The sequence below is a fragment of the Galeopterus variegatus genome, unplaced genomic scaffold, assembly GCF_000696425.1.
Source record: "Galeopterus variegatus unplaced genomic scaffold, G_variegatus-3.0.2 Scaffold2430, whole genome shotgun sequence".
Classification (NCBI taxonomy): Eukaryota; Metazoa; Chordata; class Mammalia; order Dermoptera; family Cynocephalidae; genus Galeopterus; species Galeopterus variegatus.
In genome coordinates, this window is record NW_007728541.1 from 157,065 (window position 1) to 168,569 (window position 11,505).

Genomic DNA, 11,505 nt, shown 5'->3' on the forward strand with positions numbered 1-11,505 from the left:
TCTCCTTTAAGTTTTTGCCTAAATGTCATCTTCTCCATGAAGGCTACTGTATCAGTCCATTTTCTGTTGCTTATAACAGAATACCTGGAATTGGCTAATTTATTAAGAAAAAAAAATCTATTTCTTACAGTTTCGGAGACTGGGAAGCCCAAGGTTCAGGAAACATATCTGATGAGGGCCTTCTTCTGGGTGATGACTCTACAGCAACCCAGGGTATCAAATGGCGAGGAATGGCATGAGCAAGAGAGAGCTAACCTTCTCACTTGCCCTCCTTATAAAGCCATTAGAACCATGCCCCGTATGCCACAAGTAGATCAATCCACTCACAAGAGCACAGTCCTCACAATCCAATCTCCTCTTAAAGGCCCCACCTTTCAAATACCATAATCAGATTTCCCACCCTCTTAGCACTGGTACAATGTGGGTCAAATTTAATGAGTTTTGGGAGGACATTCAGTCCACAGCAACTAGTCTGAACACCTCCATGTAAACTGTAAACATTCTCCACCCTGGCCTTCCAAGTACCCCTTATTGTTTTTTCCAAAGCCCTTATCACCTTCTAGTATACTATAAAATTTTCGTACATTTTGTTTGTTTATTGTCTGTCCACCTTACTAGAACATAAGCTCCACAAGGAGGGAATATTGTCTGTTTTATTTGCTCTATCCTCAGTGTCTAAAAAAGTACCTGGCATATAATAGGTAGACAATAAATATTTGTTTAGTGACCTTGATGCCCAGACTTGGGCCAAGAATATTCAGGAGGTCATTCAGTTTCTGGTGTGATTGCCAGCAATCAGAGTAGGAGCTTAGACTGTCCACCCTTTCCGTCACTCACGCAGCTACCTTGCAAGAATGATGTTAACTCTTAGACACCCATCATATCCCCAGTTATATTTTAGAAGCCATGGAGCTGTACCTAGTCTGGGTTCTAGATGTGAAAATAGAGCATCTTGCTTTTCACAACCTAGAGAAAGCAAAGGGACAGAAGACAGAATGGCTTTTACTAGAGAAATATGTGTGTGACCATAGTGTGTGTGTGTGTGTATATTAAATTTATATATATATAAATTTTACTTTTAAATTAGATGGTGAGGGAATAGGAATCAGATTTAGAAGAAGGCTAGTGAAAATCAAAATAAATTTTTAATTTAAATGGAGATCTTTTAAAGCTATTTTTGTACATGGTCTAGCAATCTAATATGAATTTCTTTAACAAAATAACTGCCAAAACTTTGTTTTTTATTAACATATTAGGGAATATTAAAATTAAAACTTTAGATTAAACCATAGTATATTTCTGTATTTTAACTATATTTCACTAAAGTAATTTTTTTTAACCAGGTTATTTTAAGTTCCATGATAAAAGAATGCGAACAAAAAGTAGAAAACAAGACCGTCCAAGAGCCTCAAGGGTAAGACATTAATTCTTTTTTTAAGGCATTTATCTATCTAAATTTGCTATAGATGAGTATAGTGTTTCATTTTGTGTTATTTTATAGTCATTTATTTGGAAGGCAAGAAAATCTAGTCAGCACTTTTCCAATGCTGGTCCATAAACCATCTCATTAGAATTGCCTGGGGAATTTAAAATTCAGATCCTTACCCCATGTTCTGTGCCCTCCTGTCAATATTCTGATTCATCATAGGGATTGACATATTTAAAAACTTCCAAAGAGATTCTGATATGTATGTAGCCAGATTGGAGACTCACTGGTCAAAACAATATCTAGAAATTTGTGACAGGAGTTGTAAGATGTGACAATTCACTGCATAAAAGATTTTAAACTTGAGAATGTTCTAGTCACATGCTTCTTACCAAACAAATTAGAATTCAAAAATTTTGTGAAATTAAATTATAAACATAGATATGAAAGTGTAAAGTTGGGCATTCAGGAGAGGGAGTAATTTACAAATAGACTAACTCTTACTGAAGTAACCTTGAGCAATTTATCTTAAATGGACTCTTGGACACTGTTACATATAAAAAACACAAATGTGTTTCCTTTAAGGCTGACTACCAGGAATAAGTGTTTCATCCTATCAGTCTAGAGACATACATACACTCACGCACGCACGCACACAGATACATATTCCTCCCTGCTCCCCATGCCCATCACACACACAGTTTTTTGCCTCTTTGTTGTGTCAGACCTTTTCTTTAGCTTCCTAGGATAGAAGGAGCTCTTCTCTACACATACCTACCATTTTAGCCATGGAGGGTTAAAACAACAAAAGCACAATGAAACAATAAAAGGTTTCTAATCTGAACACAAAATCCCTGAAATTAACACCAAAGCAAATACTTCCATTATTTGTCATACGTTAAATATCGAGATTATTTGGTGCCTTCAGAGTATTATTTTAAAGTAACAAAATTGAGAAAAATTACATGTGAAATACATCCTAAATGAAATTTCATGGATTCACATGCAGGAATTAAAAGATAGAAAAATATCTTCACAACTTTCAATGATTGCTTCTTTCATATGGTCTTCCTTTTAAAGATTTAAAAAAAAAAAAAATTGGGGGGTAATCATGTTTTTTCCATGTTATTCAAATCTTCTATTTTATTACTGGTCTTTTATAGAGAATTTGAAATAAACACATAAGTAAACAGAAAATGTAAAGAATTCTCATGTATTCATCACTCAGCTTCATCAGTTATCAACTTAGTCAATTTTATTTCATCCATACCCTACCTACTTCCTTTTCCTGTGCTCTGATAGGTATCTCTGAAAAATATGTCGTTTTTAAAAACATAAACACAATATCATTACCCACAAAAATATCAATAACTCCTTAATATCAACTATCTGGCCTTTGTTTAAATTTCTAATTGCTTTATGTCAGCAGTGATTTGCATTTATTTTTTTCTTACATTTTATTTCTGAGTTAGGATCCGAGTGAGGTCCATTCATTGCAGTTGATTAATATAAGTCTCTTTTAATTCATAGGTACGAGGCACCCTCCTATCTCTTTTTTCTATGTACAGTTTACTTGTTAGAGAAACTGGTTCATTTGTCCTGTAGAGTTTCCCACAGTCTGAATTTTGCTGATTGCATTTCCCTTGTTTTGCTTAACATATTCTTCTGAATTTCCTGTAAATTTAGTAGTTGGGTCTAGATCTAGACACTTAATCAGATTCGGGGCATGTTTCTTTGTCTCCTTTAGCAAGACTGCTTTATAAAAAGAGGTTGTATTTTCATCATAAGGCAAATAATGTCTGCTTCTTTCTCTCCTTTTTTTGGCAATGTTAACAAGCTGTCAATGATTAGTGCCTACCTCCATTACTTCATTAGATGTTACAAAACATTATACTCTAATTCTATTATTCCTATGCCATTAATGACTTAGAATTCTTCAGAAAAGAAAAACTTACCCCATGTATACTACTGTTACCCAGTGATATAGTTTATATAGTAAAGGCAAGGTAAATGTTTAGTTATTTCTCTTTATTTACCAGTTTTCAAAATAATGTGTTGATTCACTCTGACAGCAACTAGTTTGGTGGGTTTTTAAAAAAATACCATTATGAACTCACGTATTTAAACATATTTGATGTAATCCAGTGCATTGTGTTTATTATCTTTATTGATGCGTTTAGCCAATTCAAGCCTTTTTTCAGGTTGACTCTTCAGTCCTTTAGATATGACGCTTCCTTGTAATCTGGTATCGCAATTTCATAAACATACTTCTAATAAGTTCCTTCTTTTATAGAGTAAGGGCAAGAGAGAGAGACAGTTATAACTTTGTGTATGAATTGTTCCTAGTGATTTAAAAAAATCATTAATATTTGCAAGCCTTAATGACATGTATCTTTTTTATTCTTTTTATTTTCAGTTATATTCTAAAAGTATTTTTTGGAGATATTTTATATTTATTTAGTAAAGGAGTATTCTGTAATCACCAAATAAAGTAGGAAAAATACCTGAAATAAGTATTTTATCTGTTAATCTTTAACTTACTCATTTCTGTAACAAAAGCATATATGTGAAAATATTAACCATGTTATCAGTCAGTAAATATACAAGTAACTGCTCTGCTCTCAGATACAGGAGGGAAACAAGAGTATGGGCATAAGTCCTTTCATCAGGATGCTCACAGTTCTGTAGGAAGTCAAGGCATTTATGTGAATAAAGACTTATAAGTACCAAATAAATGATACAGGCAGTATGCACTACAGGAATCAGAGGTAATCTGATACAATTTCTCACCTGCAAGAATTTCTTCATTTTGGGCACTGTGCTTGAGACTGAGATGGCTTTGTCCTTCAAAAACTTACATTGGGGGCCGACCCCATGGCTCACTCGGGAGAGTGCGGCGCTGGGAGCGCAGCGGCGCTGGGAGCGCAGCGGTGCTGCTAGCGCCAAGGTGCGGTAGCGCTGAGGCCGCGGGTTCGGATCCTATATAGGAATGGCCGGTGCACTCACTGGCTGAGTGCGGTGCGGGCGACACCAATCCAAGGGTTCCGATCCCCTTACCAGTCACAAAAAAAAAAAACTTACATTGGAGTAAGTCTAGACAATATATGAAAACAGCATTACATCACGTTATAGATAATGTAATAAATCCATGTCGAAATTATACCGGTTATATAAATAAGAATGGTCTGAGCTACCAAGGATGACGAGGAGAGACTTAGTGGAGGATTTTGGGTGCCTCCATCATGCCATGCTATGCTTCTGCTCTCCCTAGATCTTTACACATAGGATTCCTTCTGCCAGGAATATTCTTATACTCTGCCTAGCTAGTATCTGTCCATCCTTCAGGACAAAGCTTAGATATCACCTCTTCAGGGAAGTCTTCTTTTACCTATCCCTCCTCTGAAGTCTTATAGATCAAAAGCACAAGAGGAAAGCCTTGAACAGTAAAAGGAATTGCTTCTAAGATGGAAGGAAAAGTGAGAGTGGTGCAGATAAAGATATTTATATCTGTAAAGTACCCTCCTTATTGCTGTAGGGAATGAAGCATACATGGATTTCATCCTTAAAGAGCCTATGGTTTAGAGGAGTGTTTTTCAAACTATAGATCATGACGTGTTAGTACATCATTAAATTAATTCAGTTGGTTGTGGTAAGCATTTTCTCCCAAGAAATAGAATCAAATAAAAAATAGAATATATCTCAAGTAAGGTAAGTAGTAAGTGTTTATGAAACTTCAGTTACCCGTGGAAGTATGTGCAATGGGTCATTATGTAAAATGTATCTCTTAAGTGAAGATCTTTGTTAGAAAAGTTTGAAAAGCACTAATCTACAGGCAGAAAATATATGTGCAAGTATTTTGATACCCTTCTTATATTCAGCAGTTACTAGAGTTCACTGAACACTTACCATGGGCTGTTCCCAGAGATGAGGTTGAACAAGGCATAGTCCCTTCCACTGGGGTATTCACAGGTGAAAGTGGAAAAATGAAGCAGTTAAAAGTATAGACAAACAGTAAAACAATGTCTACAAATGTTTCCAAGGAAAAAGGATTACAACAGTCTTCAAGTATGAACAACTGGCCAGAGAGGTAAAAGGAAAAGAGGAGAAAGAGATTATATGAAGAAAAACCCACATTGTGCACAATGACAAAAGTTACAGAAGAGTATGTTTGGGCGTACTTTGTAAAGCTAGAGCACAGGGTATGTGTGGGAGAATGATAGAGATCAGTCTCTAAAGGTAGGCAGAAACCAGATAACAAAGAACTTTGGATGCCACACTGAGAGGTTTGAACTTTATCTTATAGGCAAGGAGTTGGCAAACGTTTTCTGTAAAGGCAAAAAATATTATTTTAAGCTTGGCAGACCATACAGTCTCTGTCACAGCTACTCAGCTGGACTCTGCTACTATAGCAGGAAGGCAGCCATTGACAATAGGCAAATGAATGGGCATGACTTTGTTCCCGGTAAAACTTTATTTGCAAAAACAGGCAGCAGGCTAGATTTGGCTTGCCACCTGTGGTTTGCTGACCCTTAGGAACCTTGTTTCTCAAGCTTTATGGTCTATCAGAATCACCTGGAAATTGCTAGGTGCCATCCCCAGAGTTTTGGATTCAGAAGATCAGGAAATGGAATCCGAGAATTTTATTGATAACAAATTCCGAGATGATGCTGATGCTACAGGTCTAGGAGCCACACTTTGAGAAACACTGCTTTTAGCACCGGACTCTAGTGAATACAGAGAAGCAGGAACAGATTGGGAAGCTGTTATGAGAACCAATGATGAAATCAGGCATGGGCATGGATGATGAGAAGATAATAAGTAATACTTATGAACAAGGTACCTTTCTAAGCATTTTTAATATATTCGCTAATCTTTGTCATGATAACACTAAGAAGTAGACACTATTATTGTTTTCATTTTACAGATAACACAGAGGAGGTAACTTGCTCAAAGGCCACCTATCTATTAAGTAGAGGAACCATAATTTGAACCCAGATATTGTAGTTCTTGAGACTGTGATCTTAGCCATCGTGTTATAATGCCTGTGAATGGCAGTGAGTATGAAGAGAAGACGGATTAGGGATATATTTCAGATATGAACTCAGTTTAACTTGGCAACAGTTTAGGAATGAGGGAAAACAATCTCATTTAAATGGACAGTGGCACAGTACAACAAAATGGAACTATAGGAAGAACTCTTCTGAAAGGGAATATTTAAAATTTAAAGTACAGGTAGAGGAACTCTATAGGCAGTTTATTAAGATTTAAAAACCATTAGCATATGTGTGGTAATTAAAGAATAGGGTTGGAGGAAGGGTGGGTAGATGATATAACTTGGAAAGGGGGCTCTGACAGGGAGGAGAACAAGGTTAGGCATGGAATGAGAGACCAACATTTAAGATGCAGATGAAAGAGGAGCTTAACTGATATGAGGAAGGGTGGGTAGATGATATAACTTGGAAAGGGGGCTCTGACAGGGAGGAGAACAAGGTCAGGCATGGAATGAGAGACCAACATTTAAGATGCAGATGAAAGAGGAGCTTAACTGATATAACAGGCAAATCAGAAGGTGTCCGAAGTCATGTGTGCCTTTCAAAGAGGAGTGATCTTTAATTTGCAAGATGGGATAGTGTGGGGAGACAGATAAATACATAAATAGTTTTAAAGAAGATAAGCCAGATGTAAGATGTACTACAGATTCCCAATGAACATGAAATGACAACTGGTTGGATGTGAGTTACACAAGAAAAATCTGAGATTTCCTGGAAAACTTGCAGTGAGAAGACACATTGCCTTACATGGCAGCCCATTTAATTTTTTTTTTTTTTAAAGATGACCGGTAAGGGGATCTTAACCCTTGGCTTGGTGTTGTCAGCACCACGCTCAGCCAGTGAGTGAACCGGTCATCCCTATATAGGATCCAAACCCGGGGCCTTGGTGTTCTCAGCACCGCACTCTCCCGAGTGAGCCACGGGCCGGCCCTATAGCCCATTTAATTTTTAACAAAAATTTTATTTTTTTAATTTCTCTTTTATCCTGAGTTAAAGTCTCCCCTCGTAAAATATCTACTCTCTAAAACAGGTTTTTGTCGTTTTGCAGAGAGGTAGAGGAGTGTTACCAAGCCCTTTATAAAACTTATAAAAATTTAAATTCTCTCTTCGGAAAGAAATGCAATGATTCTTTACTGGGAAGCCTTGTAAAATAGGTACTTGGGCCCTCTACCCCAGGTGGAAAGAATCAGAAGCACTAGGATTAGGCTTGCACACCTGCATTTTCATAATTCCCCAGGTGACAGTTATGTGTATCAATAGACCTATACAGATAAATACAGCTCTGCAGTTACACATTACCTATCTAACTTTTCACACATAACATAGTGAGGCATCTGTTCAGTCATCTAAATATTCTCTTCTCCAGACCAAGCATTTTACTTTCCTTTCAGTTTTACCTGTTATGGTTTCCAGACTTATCATCGTTGTTTTTCCCCTCTTAGAATATCATTAAAACCTGATAGTATTATGTATTATCTCAAGAATGGCCTGAACCATACATCCCCTTTTTCTAGATATAAATTAAAATCATACTTATCTTTTGACTTAGACTGAGTCTTCTGCAGAAAGAGAACAGCACTGTAAAACTAGTGTTGAGGAAAGGCCCCATAGAAAAGACAGGACAGGAACTGGGCTTTGGAAAATGAGTAGGCAATGGATATATAGAGAGAGACAAAGATATGTAAGTTGAGAATGATTGAGCAATAGACTAGGCACACCTGACTGAAGCAGGTCTGAGAGTAGGCCGTGGTGGTTGGTAGAAAAGAATTAGATTGCTGTATTTCTTGAATGCAAAGCATATTTTATCTTGTAGCAGTAAGTGAGCATTGAAGATTTTTGAGCTGGGGTGTAATATAAAGAAGTGACTATTTCAGAAGTTAATCTGATAATGCAAGGAGACCATATCCAAGACTGTTGGAATAATTCAGTTGTAAAGTATTCATATTGGCAATGGAGTAAAAGGAAACAGTAGAGGAGACGTTTCTTAGAATAAGGTCACAGGACTTGGTTATTGGTTTGAAATAGAAGGAAAGGGAGCCATTATATTCACTGTTAGGAAGAAAGAAAAATAGCAGAACCACTGGTGAGTGGGGAGTTATTTCTACAGTTAGAGTGAATAAAAGCTTGAGATTTTGGCTTTATCTAGTAAACAGTAGTAATATGGGACTGACCTTCAGGAAAAGGGAAGTGATTCAGTAAATATTTTGAAGTCATCCTTATGTAGGAGGTATTTGAAACTTTGAGAGTAAGTTTTGTTGTTGAAGAATCAAGAACCAAATACTGAATCTTATGGAGGATTACTTTGTGGGAAGAGAAAAAGGAGCAGGAGAGGAATAGTCAAAGACATGAAGAGAGAAACCATTGGTATACTGGCAGAAGAGCAATGGGAAGAAGAAAGTTTCAAGATGGAAGTCACGGTTGGGTTTTTAACTGAGTAATTTACAGTGTACACCCTCAAAGACTACACAGACCCAGATGGTTTCAGTGGCAGCCCCAAGGACTTCATGCCATAGTTGAGCAAACATCTGTTGAGCATCTGCAGCTTGCCAAACATTGTCCTTGAAGTGTCCTCAAACACATTATCTTATTTAATCCACAGGATATTTTACAGTAAAAATTGCAAGCTGTGTTTAACAGATGAGGATACTGAATTAGAGAGATCTAAAGCATCTTGGCCAAAGCCACAAGGCAATAAACTGAGTTCCTGAGTCCATTGCAGGACAGTTGCCGTGTCACTGAAGAATTGTGCTTGATCCGTATTCTGTTTTGTTCAGTATCCTATTTTGTTCAGTGGTGTAATAAATTAGTAATCTTTAGTAGATATTTGGATTGTGTTTACTCCCTATACAGCAGGTTAGTGAAAAAAAACATTAGAAGAAGTGGATTTGAAAGTGTTGATTGAAATTAATGCAACTGGCAATTCAGAATATGTTCCCCCCAAAAAAGAAATATATCATAGGGTTATTATCAGCACAGTACAAAACCTCACCGTGATTTAATTTACTCATTTGTGAAAATGGAGGTAATATCTGCTTGCAGGATTGCTATAAGAACTGAACGTGAAGTGATGCTGATAATATCTATTAGCACTTATGGCATGCCGTTAGGTGCCTAGCACTCTGCTAAGCACTTTATACTTGTATAATCCTAATAGCCCTATAAGGTAGGTACTAGAATTATCTCCATTTTACAGATGAGGAGATTAAATAAGTACCCAAGGTCACACGGCCAGTAAGCAGAACCAAGATTCAGTCCAATCCCAGACTTGCTCCTAACCACTACATATTACTGCTTCCTTTAATATAAATGATGAACATGAAAGCTCCTAACCCTGAACAGTTCATAAAAACTCCCTTCCATAAGTCTAGTTTCTCTTTTGTGACTCCAATTCAGAATGTATTTATTAATGATGTGTTACTAAAGAAATGAAAAAATGGATATTTTTGTTATTTAATTGCTTTACGTGAATTTTAAAATTTCTTTCCTAGCTCAATGTCAATTGCTGCAAGCTTAGTGAGTGAAGATACAAAGACCAAGTTTTTGAACAAAATGGGCCAGTTGACTACATCAGGTGCCATGTTGGCCAATGTGTTTCAGAGAAAGAAGTAGAAGCAGGAAAGAAGCCCCCAGTAAACACTGAGATGGACCTCAAGCAGACTTGTTCCTTGTACTTGAAGTACTTGCCTTTTTTACTTCCTCAGTTTAATGTTCTTGCATTATAATTTTATCTTCCAAAGATACTTGCACTGCTTTTGATTATTGCTGTATGTCTGTTGATTTTGGAGTTACAGCTGTGGTGATAGAAAATTGAGTTGATAGTCTGTACCAAATCCCTCTTCTATGTTCTTGTATTTCAGAATAATTTTATATATATATATATATATATATATATATATATACACATATATATATAGTGAAAAGGTTTTTCTTTTTTTTTAAAATTTTTTGGATGGGCCACCAAATCCCTCTTCTATGTTCTTGTATTTCAGAATAATTTTATATATATATATATATATATACACACATATATATATAGTGAAAAGGTTTTTCTTTTTTTTTAAAATTTTTTGGATGGGCCGTTAGCAAATATCTGTATTATACACTAAACTATTACAATGGTACTTAAAATAATGTAAATTTGAAGTAATTGTTATAAAGTAATAAAAGTGGAGATTACTTAAGTATTTAAATTATGAAAGAATAATGCAGACTTTTTATTGTTTCTTAACTGACTAGAAAGAGCCACCAGCATTACTCTGTGCCTTTTGGACTTCAGTTTGTGTGTTCCGTAGGAATTGTGTGCATTCCATTCACACGGTATTTCTTTAGGATACTGTGATGAGTTTGAATTACAAATCCTACAGTAAATAGATAATGATGAAACTTTCAACATTTCAGAGCTCTCATGAAATTCTTTAAGTGCTTTTTAAACCTCCCCAGCCCATACATGCATATACTGGACTTCTGAGGAAAGACAGAACATAAGCATGGGGAATGGTAACCAAGGTGAATCTTACAAACTGGTGTGTAATAGATTTAAATGTTCACAAATAAATGTAACTGAAAAGAGCTAGTAATGTGACATTTTCCCCAAATTGAAATACTGAAGAAAATACAGTTTGAATCTCATATTTAACACTTACCTATATAAAACATTTTATTTAAGATTTTTGAACTTTCTAATGATTTTAATTTGAGAGACTGTCTTTTCATTCTGTGTGTCACAGAGAAGTACTGAAAAGTTAAGGACACTCGGGGCTGCTTTTTTCCCTCTAAACTAAAAACGACATTGGCTAAATTATTATTGGTTAGTTATCACCTTATTCCTTAAAGTCAGTGACTATTCTTGTGCTTGATATATATTACATAGAGTCTTAAGTCAGTGTACAGTTCCATAGGAATTTGACAGTAGTCTATACAGTCATGCAACTTGAAGTAGAAGAGAGTGGAAAGGGGGTGATTGGTTTGAGGGGTTAATGTGAGGCCTTTTTGAAAAATGAGTATTTTGATAGAGAACTCTCATTTGAG

The 11,505-nt window shown here is 36.0% G+C and overlaps 1 protein-coding gene across 1 annotated transcript in view; it reads left to right on the forward strand.

Annotated features, from left to right (window-relative positions):
• KIAA1468 (KIAA1468 ortholog) overlaps nt 1-10,365 on the forward strand; it is a 145,025-nt gene extending 134,660 nt beyond the window's left edge. The window contains exons 28-29 of the mRNA XM_008581669.1: nt 1,344-1,414; nt 9,966-10,365. Coding sequence (XP_008579891.1) covers nt 1,344-1,414; nt 9,966-10,086 — 192 coding nt within the window. The 3' untranslated portion in view covers nt 10,087-10,365. The remainder of the gene's footprint in view (nt 1-1,343; nt 1,415-9,965) is intronic.
• The last annotated feature ends 1,140 nt before the right edge of the window (nt 10,366-11,505 follow it).